Genomic DNA, 12336 nt, shown 5'->3' with positions numbered 1-12336 from the left:
TAACTATATTTTACTTTCATAATTTTATACATATCTTACTTTTGAGAAGTTTATACCTATACAGTATCAAGATTTTGAAAATCTGATGACTTCAGGGATCTACACAAGAATTTCAGTGTTTTCTTCTTATGTTGAAGTAGTATCTGTATTGCATACCTTTCATATAAAAATCAATAGTTTATACAGTACGGTATATAAATATCAAGCATTGGATGACCAAAGTAATACTGTATCCTTAAAAAGACAAGTTGAGAATGTTAAGAGGTTGTGTTTATGTTCTTGATATGTAAGTAATAAATAATAACTGTCCAAAGTGTTCAGAGATTACTTTTAAGTTCAAGGGTGCAAAGGTGAGTGTACAAGAAAGGAATCCTTTCTTTTTGTTGATCCAGAAATTGAACCAGTGACCATTCATCAAAGGCAAACACTATGAAATCAGCTTGTTTTGTATGTACAGTACAATACTGTACTGTACAGTATATAAACATATGCTCAAATTACCTCAAACTAAAAAAATCTCATTTTGCACTTTAGGAGGCACTGTAGTATGCAGTACAGTATGCAAGACAGAAATTAACAGTTTTAAGAGGAGTTATTTAATATACAAGCACACTTGAAAATTTAAAAGCAAAATTAATTACTGTATATGTTAGACAAGATAAAGTACAGTAATAGCTTGGACCTAAAAAGTCTTAAGAAGCTGTGTCTAAAAGGTCTCAAAAAGTAAATACAGTAAATGATTTTTGGTGTCATACTGTACTGTATTTACAGTACTGTATGTGGAATTTTCCATTCTGATTTTCCTATAGTATCTTCAACCTGACACATCAGAATAGTAGAAAGTAGGTTGAATAATTAATTATTTCAATTATTCTTTTAGAAGACATGCCAGTTAAAATATCAGAAATGCGAAATATGCAAAATCCAATTTTATGGCAGAGAAGATGAAGAAGTGGCAAATGAGAGAGAGACACCACCACAAAGTGCTGTATGGCAGTGGTTGCCAGTGCCTACGAAACATATTATGCTCTTTGGTAGGTACAATAACCATTCTGAACATTATTCATATGGGTAGTGTGCTTGCCATGGAGCACACCATGCCTCCTTGGCACTTGCTCTGTCTGCCCTGGACCTCTGTGGTAGTGTATCTCCTGCACATCATTTGAGAGGCTTTAGTGACCTTACAAAAAAACATGATAATTAGGGCACTTACTTTTATATAAATAGAATCACACTAAAGGCCAATGCATGTAATGCACTGAGAGGACTGCTTGTGTAATAACAATGTTTTTTCTGAGGGTTACTAATTTACTGTTGATAAACAGTACTGTACCAAACATAAATTGTCTGTTTGTAAGTTGCTATTTGCAAGCTCAATGTAAAACTGGCCTGGCTCTGATATTCAATACAGTGGTCCCTCGGTTAACGAACACAATTCGTTCCACAGAGTCGTTCGTTAACCAAAAATTTTGTTGACCGAATCCATTGTTTCAATGGGATATTGGGTAATTGGTTCCAGCTCACAGAAAAATATATACAAAGTAAAAAAAAAAAAAATACAGTAAAGTACACTTACTTTGAGGTGTGTATGTAGAAGGTTCCTGGTTGATGATGATCATGGGAATTAGAAGTGGGGGTGGAGGAGAAGGGAGAAGAGAAGGAAGTGGGGATAGAGGAGAAATCACCTTTCAGGGGACCCATGCTTGTTGCAGTAATTTCATCAATAAAATTTGAAGTTCACTTGGTGTAATTCAAGATTATTTTATTTAAATCAACACTGCACTGCACTATATATTATCAATATGTTCACTAAGTTTCAGAATGACCAATAATTTTAATGTAAAAATGCAAAACTATTCAAGACACCAACAAAATCGATGTTCACTCCACTGTCAACAAAGCCAAACTGACACCTGGTGGCTGAGTCAAGCGGATGATGGGCGCACAAAAAACTAGTTCCCTGTACTGCATATATTATCAATATGTTAACCAAATTTTAAAATGACTCACAACAAAACGTGTTTTTCGTAAGGATTTCGTAAATCGAAGTTTTGTTTTGAAGATCCTTATGGGAGGCAATTCGTCAACCGAAATTTCGTTAATCGAACCGTTCGTTAACCAAGGGACCACTGTATTACAGTACTCTGTAATTCAGGTTACGAATACAATCTTGCTGACCCACTTTCCTATACCTGTATATTGTCTTGAATTAATTTTATTATGACAAAAGTACTTTTGCTATGATAAATGAGCTAGCTACAAGAAGCGCTGCAAACAAAAAATAAAGAGAAGTTTATACTTACTGGATTTCTGTCGATGAAGAATAGATCTTTCAGTATCATTAATGTGCTTTTGTGCTATGGCGATCTTTTTTAGCCAATTATTACGTTCGTGTGTAGTTGGTGCTGACACTGTGACATCACCACAACCAGGACTTATTAGAGTGTAGTATGTTTCTGAATCCTTGTCAGCTTCTACTCTTAACTCTGTTAAGAACATAGGCTGAAAAAGTTTAACAAAATATAAAAATTGAATGGCAGTAATTTTATTCATAATTTAAAGTGTGAGTCTTTTAATTTTTTTTACTTTTGTCCTCTTTGCCACTGATTGGCTCATTAGCCACTTGGGCAGTCAGTTGCTTTGAACATGCTAATGTTGTCATATATACAAACACACATACATACATCAGCTTAGTTACGTATTCAATAGAGAAGGGGTTAAACAATTTTTGTCATTATTAAAATATTTAAAATAATAAGAAAAGATGGAAAGGCAACTCATTATGTGAAAATTGCATTTATCATAATTACTGAGCTTTAATTACTACATAGATGCAGAACTTATAATGATCTAAAAATGAGGGAATGAGGTAAGAAATTCATTCTTCCAAATTGATACTCTTCTGTTTGATGGCTCTCATGCTGCTCTCACCAAGTTGTGGGGTCAGGCCCTGGAAACCCATGACACTGGTGGCTGGAAACTAATCATACAATTGTTAAATCCTCCTCATGACAATTATCATCCTAAAGGTAAGTTTTTGGAGGCATGGATGTATTCTCCACAAATTGCACTATGCTTTAAGTAGTCAGGAGGCTGAAGCAGTTCCAGGGATTTACCAATTTTGAATGTAGGATTTACTTTTTATAGTTTCAACTTTGTCTAAAGCCTATTCTGATTTCCTAGTCAATATTGAATAAAAGAGTGGGAAGAAATACTGTACAGTGTTCCTGCCCTTATTCTCGTCTTTTTAATTTTTCTACAGTACGGTATATGATTTCTAAACGATTTCTCTGCCTACCAAGTTATGATTTCTATAGTTAGATTATCCTGAGAATCTTAGAGATATTTTCTGACAGTTGCTTTTTTCCTTATAAAGGGTTTTAGCTTAGATTTAAGACCTTTTCTTTACATCTGGAATTTTGGATTTGGTTAGGATATAGAACCTTCTCGGCATCTCCCAAATTATTATTAAAAATTTTCATCTATCTTGCCAGACAGGCAATGTATTGGCTCAAGAAACAGTTGGGAGCAGTTTCTCAATTAACTGTTGTGAGAGAGCAAAATAACACCCTTGATAAAAGACACTGGACATTGGAAGAACAGTGATTTTCCCAGCATCCAGAGCAGTTCTGAAGAATTGTGACAAAGAGGACTTCTAAGGTTATTATTCTTTTGTGTCATCCTTTACTTTTGTATGAGTTACTGCCCTTGGTGAGGTATATGTTTAACTAGTTCTTGGAACACTTGTAATATTGTTTCTTAATTTTTCCAACATAGCTTCAGTTATTAGAGCCACCTAATAGTAGGGCATCATGTGATAAATGTAGGATTGATCTTAAAATCTTATTTTATAATTGAGTCCACAGCTAAGTACAGAAGCTTTGATATCCTCCCTTCAAGTAGTGGGTATTTGGCTGGTTACTTAATGAAGACTTGTCTATAATTGTGCAGACACAAGTAAAGGCACAACTCTTTAGAATCTGCTTTAGTGGCAACTGTCACTGCCAATCCTAAATTTTTAGGGTGATAGTTGTAATGGGTAGGGATGGATAATCATAAAATTAATCCCTTGCCACCAACAGCATAGATTCCCTGGGCCTAATACAAGAGCTAGCAATGTATGGACTTAATTATAAAATAGGATTTTAGGGATAATTCAACATTTATGGGAAAGAAGATGAACAAGTGCTTTTCTGCAAGAGAGACCATGACTAACCACCCTTGGGTAGAGCCTGCCAGTACTCTGAGGAATGCTTGATGACAGGATTAAATCTCAGTGCAAAAAGATTTGAGTCAATGCAGGATGGATCTTTGGACATACATAACATAAGGCCATTCATGTTACAATAACCTAAGATGTCTACTCTTGTTGTGCATTTTAGTTGTACCACTAATAAACAATCTTGACCATATACTCATGAGGTCTACCTTATGGGATATTATGATGACACTTGGCTTAAAGAAACCCCCTCCATAACCTTAGATACAATGATTATCTACAAATCTTTGAGGTTCAGTGTGAAACATTTCTAAAACTTTGCATATTTCTAATCAGTGAAATAACCCTTTATGGAAAAAAGGGGGGTTAAATTTATGTGTACACATGATAAATCAGGAGTGACAGTGCTAAATATCACCAAATGGGTTAAGTGTGCAGGTGCTCATGGTGATGTGAAATAAGGTCTGATGCAGTAAATGTTCACATTGAGTGAGGTTTGTGTGTCAGGTCACCTAACACTCCCCTCCAGTAAGGGTTGGGTTATCAGTGGTCTCCCACCACCAGCCACTTACACTACCGTACCACCTATTTGCACCATTAACAATCTGCTCTGCTTCACCAACCATTTGTATCACCAACCATTTGCATCATCAACTACCTGCCATACACAACCAACCTTCAGCATCACCAATCATCTACCATTTGGCACCACAAACACCACCAACCATCACCACCAATCGTCTGCACAACGTCTAAGAGTTCAGAGTGTAGCAGACAAATGAGAGTTGGGCAAAGATTCTCCATGAGGTTAAGCTGGGTTAGGAAATGAATGAGCTTAGAAATCAAAGACTCCCTAACATGGATTACTCACTTGTTACTGAAGCAAATACTCTACTGAATCTGGATTCAACTATATGAGCAGACTGCACTGCATCATCAGTTGCTACAAAATATTATCTACATGGGTAATGGCATCCCGGTATCAAGCACTGCATACTTTCTGGACATTGGTATGTTTTGCCAAGGGGCCCTTGGTGACTCCTGCAGAAAACACATTGAACATGGGTTTCCACAGGCATACCAAATTAAGATACAATACCAAGTTTCATTACTTAGAAGAAGAGTCTTATTTGATTAAAAAATTCTTGAAAGCATAACAGCAAACCTCAAACACATGAATATTTACATAACACACATTTCTATAAGTTTGAATGGTGTAAGCAACTGTATCCCACCTTTCGGTACATTGTGCAGGAGTTTGATATGAGGGCTCGTTCCAACGCTGCTAGAGTGGTACATGAAGATACCGATTTGTTTGGTGTTGTCAGTAAGAGGAAGTCACTAAGAAGAAATGCCACTAGCTCACGTTTACTCTTCGCCTGTAAAAAGAAATGAACAAGAATAACCTATAGACAAAATTTAGCCTCGTTTCATATAATTCCATGCCATCTGATTTGTGGTATTATGAGCCCTTTTTTCATCAGCTGAGGATAAGTGCTAAAAATTTGGATCTACCGGTATCTACCTGTTATTATATGCATCATAATACTGTACTGTACAGTATGCCATTTTTAACATTTTGCAGCATTTAGCTAATGCCAGATAATTTTATTTACCAGAGAGGGGACCCCATACACAAGTTAATGAGATAGATCGGCACATTCCCCTTTCTAAATACCTTATGTAGCACACCAGTATGGAGAAGCTTCCTAGGGCCAAGAGTATTGGTGAGAGAGTTAAACACTAAGCGTTCGTTTAAGCCTTCACACACTACATGTCGCTGCATCCACTCCAACTTATCAGTGTTATCCCTTTGACTCACTGCCTCATTGACCTAAAAAATACAGTAGTAAATAAAGAAGTGAAGGGATTTATTTTCTAATTTCATTTTCAAAAAATATTAGAATATAGACCATACTAAAAAGTATGGGAGGCACTTACAGTATGCAATCATAGTACAGTAGAACCCTGGTTATCCAGACCTACAGGGATTGAGAGGTGCTAGATGAAGTTAGTTTAACCTCACTCTTAGGATCCCCCAATAAATCCTACAATGCTAGTGCTTCAGGCTGCCCTCACAAATTCAATTTTATTGTTTATCATCGCAATAAATATGGCAGCTCATCCCCATTGCACGCAGTATTCAAACTTAAGATTCTAGCTCATTTTGGAAGAATTTTTATTTTTATCATCATTTCATTTTGGTGCCAATTAGTTGAATCTGCTGGTTATCCAGACTCCGGATAACCTTGGTTGTACTGTATATGGCTTGGCTACTGTACCAAACACTCAAATACACAAACAATAATATACTGTATTGTAGTTTGTATATTACAGGTAATATGATCATCTGTAGCTACAAATTTAATTATCATGATAAGGTATAATTAATAACTTAGGCACTGATTAAAAACAATGAAGCTGAAAATTAAAATTCATGGTGAAATTCTTATTACAAAATATTAAAAAGTATATACAGTGTATTAGCATTAAACAGCTTTAAAGATACTTACTTGAGCACAGAGAGTTTCAGAGGCAGTTAATGCCTCCTGTGTGTTATAGTAGTCAGGGTGTCCTTCAGGAGTGTATTTCAATAACTGCAAAGTGAATATGAAAATTAGCTGTAGCTAGAACATATTTCCTACTTGCATAGTGGAAACCTGATGTAAGGTGCAGTTTTTATTCCCATTCTGCTTACTTATTTCATTACTCTCTATAACTCACAATGTTATAAAGTATACAAATAAGCTTTCAATGTGTCATCATTCTCCTACAATCACTAAATAAATTCTTCCTCAAACAAACTGAAGCAAAGTAGACTTGTCTCCACCAGCACACAGTCACTGAGCCAGTTACCTGATTTGTCCAATTTCTCCTCATTTGCATTCATGAAATAAGTGGAAAATTAAATAATAGAAAACTATTTTGTATTCTTAACTTAGATATGCTAATTATGTACAATAAAGGTGTAGAATTGTAAGAAATGGTGTGGAATTTCGAAGTGAAGAAATGCTCAGAGGTGTAAATAATGCTGGCAACCCGTAAGTGTAGCATCAGCTGATACCTGAGAAGCTGCCTGGCTGACTGGTGACTGACATACTTAAACTCAGTTCATTGAGGGTATTGTGAAAACAACATTAAACCAATACAGTACAAGCAAAAGAGTTAAGTGTGGAATTTTTTTGAAAAGAACACGTCTCCAATTATATAATGGGAGTCAATAAATCAGTAAATTAATAATATTATTATACAAGTTGGCTTAGCATTTTATACTGTTCATTGTTTCCAATTTTGTCCAGGTTCTCATAAGTAGAGGTATATAATTATACTGTACTGTATTGCACTGCAAAAATTTAACTTATTATGATTATTATTGGCTTATAATCATTGTGTACACAAAAGATCGTTAATAAAAAACATGTTTTTTCAGTATTGTAAGAGGTTTTGGGGAAGTTGTGTTTGCTATTTGTAAGAATGTATCTCAGCATTTATAATGGGAGTCTACTGGAAAATGTGCTTCAATTAAAAAAAAAAGATTTTGAAAAGGTTTTCAGAAATAGAACCCCTTTGTTAATTGGGGAATGCCTGTAGTCCAAGCACTCAGAAGATTAGAGGAAAAGATAGATACAACCCACAAGTCTGTGAATTAATAAAAATATATTATTACAGTACTGAAGTGATATCAATGCTCGCTTTCTTAATTTCTGACTTACTAGGAATTGAGCTGGAGGATGCAGACCTCTTTTGCCATATAGGAGCAGATATAATTATCTGATACAGGTACCGACAACCCATACAAGCAGTCTTCCCCTGTGTACTATACCACATGTACAGTTAAAGGAAAAATTCTGAGAGACTTGCGAATAAATTATCCACATCTGTGTCCTATGTGATTACCTTACAGCTGGTGAAAGCTGTTTCCTATCATTAATTATGTCAGTATACTGTATCAACATGAAAAAAAATTCTATTCTGTAAGAAAGAGAAAGTCCAAAGGATGTCCAATTAAGGGAGACTTTACTGTACAGTATAGGTATTGTACATCTACATCCTACATATTAATAAATAAGTTATCTTTCAGATATTCATAATACCTGTAATGTATGTCCTTAATAATAATTTTATGATACGAGTGAATATATTGTTAAGGAGGCATAATACCCTTAATTCCCTTATACCTGTTTGATTAATAGTGGATATCTTGTTATTCTCTGCATTGGCTTTAGTAGAAAAGAAGTAAGAGTGAGACCTTGGACAGCAGGGTGCTCCTGACACTGCTTCACCAGGTCTGCCCATTGTCCCCCAGAACCACATCTAAAAAAAGAAGCACAGAACACTCTTGCTGACATGACAAACTCATATGGGGGTTATCTGTCCTAAAACATCATAATATTATTGTATAACAAGACCATAGGTAAAGGACAACATACATAAGTGAAAAGCAATCCTATAAATATTTTTTCTTTTTCATTCCAGCTATGGTGCAGGGTGGTAAGAATCTACAGTAACACACTCCACTTACTTTCACCTTGAGATGTCTATAACTAATGATGAGATGGTTTTGTTATTAGCTTATAGGAACTCAGGTCAAGAGTAGTTTGTCTCCCTCTTGCCAAAAACGATTGATTGTTGAGCACAGAGAAATGCTTGGCAGATTTTGTTATGGGATGTCAATGGGATGTCAATGTTATTCTCTGAGATATGTTGGCCATAATTTCATGTTTAAATATTGTTTTTAAATGAAAGGCACACAAAGTTCTCCTGGGACTATGATTATGAGCATGTTGCTTTCTTATTTGTTTTTTCTTTTTTACTGTAGCTAAATTTTATCAAAATCTGTGAAAAACAACAAAATGCACAGTACTTACTTTTCTCCTAACAAAGTTGCACCTCGAATCTGAATACTGCAGAACCTCAAGTATGGTGTTAACTGGCTTATCTGTAACATTATATATTTATTTAGCTCACTGTATTAACTTGCATCATGCTGTCTATGGTTACGAGCATTATAGTTTTCCGGGTTAAGTTATTGATAAAACCCCCCAAATTAAAGTAAATCTTAATGAAACTCACTGTTATTGCTTTACATGGAACTTTTACTCAAACATGAAGAGGAGCAAAATGCATTAATAAAAAAATTAAAAGTGGTTTATTTATAATATTTAAATGATCCTACGGTAAATATAAGGAGTTGATACTGCAATCCCATATCATGAACGAGTTGAAATTAAGCAATTCTGTTTGGCCAGGATGTTTGGAAAGTCCCTTGGCTCAAGGATCTTTATTATGTATGTGGGATAAAAAATATTAATAATAATCTGAAAATTTAGACCACCCTTCACCCTTATAATTTATTCTCAAAATTTGGTATGGATGTACACTTTCACCAAAAACTTCTCGGGCACAATAAGCACTATGCAATCTGAAAAATGAAAGAAGAATCTGAAACCACTCCAAGATGACAAGCCTCATTCTACTCATTCTCATAACCACCATGCCCAAGTGTTCGAGAAGTTTTTGTTGAGAGTGGACATGTACCAGTACTGTAAATATGGAGAAGACAATTTTGTTGTTGCAGAGAATAGACAAGTACACTTTGATCTTCTTTTTTTTTACATCAGCTAAAAGATGGCATCATAAAGACCATTATTTCAGATCCAGCTCACCTCAGCACCCCAAAGGGAGGGAGGAATGCCAAGTTACTTGATCCCAACTCATTAATAAAAAGGGACTTCAGGCTCAACCCATCATCATAGTCATACATCTGGAATGAGCAGTTCTGTACACAGCTAAAAGAGGTGATAGGAGGCAACAATAAGCTCCAAGTGTTATAAACCTTTCACAATTTCTTATTGTTTGCCTCTTACAGTTCAAGTGTATAATGTTGTACTGTACTGGACTGTACTGTACTGTACAGGGAAAGGTGGGGAAATGAACTGCACTGCTCTGACAAAACTTTGTTATCTGGTAATTTCCTCTATTCCAGACTTTCCTATGCAATAATTAATTGAGTAAAGCAATACACTACTGTTTTAAAATCTGCTGGCAGAAGGATGGCTCACTATACAGCTGCAAGTTGCTGTGTGGACAACTGTATAAAGAGGTTTATACATTTCCAGCTAAGAACTGGCAGAGCACAGCTTAAAAATGTGCCATCAGGCTAAGTCATGTTGGGCCACAAAGCTTAATCTATATTTCACAAAATTAATATTCTTCTTCTTCAAAAACTTACATTAAAAAGCCAGAGGTCCTCCTTATTACAATTACCATATACGTACAATTTATGAATAAGTAAATTGGTATAGCATTAAGCTGAATCCCAACATGAAATTTGATTGACAGTTCAAATTAAACAGATCCTACCTGTTGACACAAAACATCTGCAATCATGGTAATAACACCATTACTGCTGTTCATACACCGTACTTTTAAAGCTCTGGAAAAGAGAATATTTATGCAATCAAAATATATACTAAGAAATCTTGAATGATTTAAAAACAAGACAAAATTCATTATACACTTCACTTGAATATGGTAAACGCCTCATATAAATGGAAGGTTTGTTTATTATGAGACATTTAGTCGAGAGAATAATTAGTGTGTTAATTATGCCAATTTCTGACAAAATGAAGGCTTTATCCTGAAAACCCATTTTATAATTGAACCAATGAGTATCAACTTGTTTAGAAGGCCACCAGTTCCTCCAGGTTTAGAATATAAGGAACTCTAAACTTGGTTGTTGGGGCTAATGAGACATCCAGCTATATCTCTTGGATCAACCATAGCCATTAAATACGTACTGTACGGAATATTTGGCGTTAGAACTACCAATAAAGGCTGGGAGCCATTGAATCATGAAACCTGTTCCACAGGTAACTAACCTGATCATGGAGCAGGTTCTAAAAAAATATATAACATATGAAATGTATTCTATATAAGCCTTCAGGTTGTTTAAGATAACTCAAAAGAGTTGTCCTTATCCCAAGTTGCTGATAATCCCTGGATCAGGCAGGCCGTCTATGGGTATTTTAGTGAGCTTATCACAAAAGTTACTCATCAAATGACCCAAAAGCCATAAAAAGCACTGAGGTGTTGCAGAAGCATTACTCTCACATAGACAGTACTATTCCAAATGATACTTACTTATTAAAATATGAGTTAACCAGAATCAATTCATTCCAGTTCACAAACAACAGGTCAACTTCCTTCTCGTTGATGATGCTAGAGCCACGCATGGGTTTAATAAAAGCCTGCAATAGGTATGAACCTTTTTTTAATAATCAATAAAAAATATCAGTTATAATTCACATTCTAAATAACAAACATTATGAAGTTTTTATGTCATTCTCCAAAGTTAAAAAGAAAGGGGGGGGGGGCAGAGACACTCAGGTTATGAATATTTTAGTGACTGAGGGAAGTGAGAATGATCCGGTAAGGTATGTTTAATAAAAGGTTAAATATATATTAATTAATATCAAAACAAGGCAACCAAAAGCTCTTCTTACCTGTTCAACTAATAATAGTTCCTTGAGATATGTAGCCTCTGTATCGATTATTTCCTGAATTACATTTTGACGCTTCTGTTCCATCGGAGATGATGGTGAGAAGTGGCAACTTGTTCTACTTCTGCTGTAGTTAAAGCTTTCACTTTGTTGGCTTCTGTCATCTGGAATACACCCATAAAAATTAGTCTATCTTATTACCTTTGTTCATATATAAATCAATCTCTTTAAAAAATACTTACGGTACATTGCTACTTTAACTTTGCACAATGGGCAAGGCTTAATTCAGAGAAAAAGTGCAAAATTGTGAAATAAAATCTTTGGCTGAGAAAGCTACACCTGATACACCATTAATACTTTATATGCAGCAATAAAATTATTCTAAGCAAAACGCAGAAGCTTAATTCTACCTATTAAAATATCACTCAACTCATGCTTCAGGTCCACATGTAGGGAAATGGTATGAAGAGAAATTTGTTAATACCTTGAAAATGGAGTTATAAAATAAAAATATTATCCAATCTCTTAACTAAGCAGAATTAATTACATAAACTGCTGCAAATGTTAATTTCTTGTAAGTTTTGCTTTAACATATACAGCAGACTTGATGGTCCA

General features: G+C 35.1%; 1 protein-coding gene across 20 annotated transcripts in view; it reads right to left on the bottom strand.

The window, feature by feature from the left end:
* LOC121869320 (intersectin-1-like) overlaps positions 1 to 12336 on the bottom strand; it is a 126777-nt gene that overhangs the window by 13318 nt on the left and 101123 nt on the right. For all 20 annotated transcript variants that reach the window (XR_006089532.1, XM_042370588.1, XM_042370591.1 and 17 more), the window contains 9 exons: positions 11725 to 11885; positions 11363 to 11469; positions 10583 to 10655; positions 9088 to 9158; positions 8398 to 8533; positions 6733 to 6816; positions 5898 to 6053; positions 5455 to 5598; positions 2304 to 2502 (listed from right to left, as the gene is read on the bottom strand). Coding sequence is in view for 19 of the 20 variants with exons in the window: in XM_042370588.1 (XP_042226522.1) it covers positions 2304 to 2502; positions 5455 to 5598; positions 5898 to 6053; positions 6733 to 6816; positions 8398 to 8533; positions 9088 to 9158; positions 10583 to 10655; positions 11363 to 11469; positions 11725 to 11885 (1131 nt within the window). In the remaining variant the exon portion in view is untranslated. The remainder of the gene's footprint in view (positions 1 to 2303; positions 2503 to 5454; positions 5599 to 5897; positions 6054 to 6732; positions 6817 to 8397; positions 8534 to 9087; positions 9159 to 10582; positions 10656 to 11362; positions 11470 to 11724; positions 11886 to 12336) is intronic.

Source organism: Homarus americanus, unplaced genomic scaffold (genome assembly GCF_018991925.1).
Source record: "Homarus americanus isolate GMGI-L3 unplaced genomic scaffold, GMGI_Hamer_2.0 scaffold36734, whole genome shotgun sequence".
In the NCBI taxonomy this organism is placed as follows: Eukaryota; Metazoa; Arthropoda; class Malacostraca; order Decapoda; family Nephropidae; genus Homarus; species Homarus americanus.
Note: the sequence above shows the minus strand (reverse complement) of the source record. Positions and strands in the feature narration are given on the sequence as shown.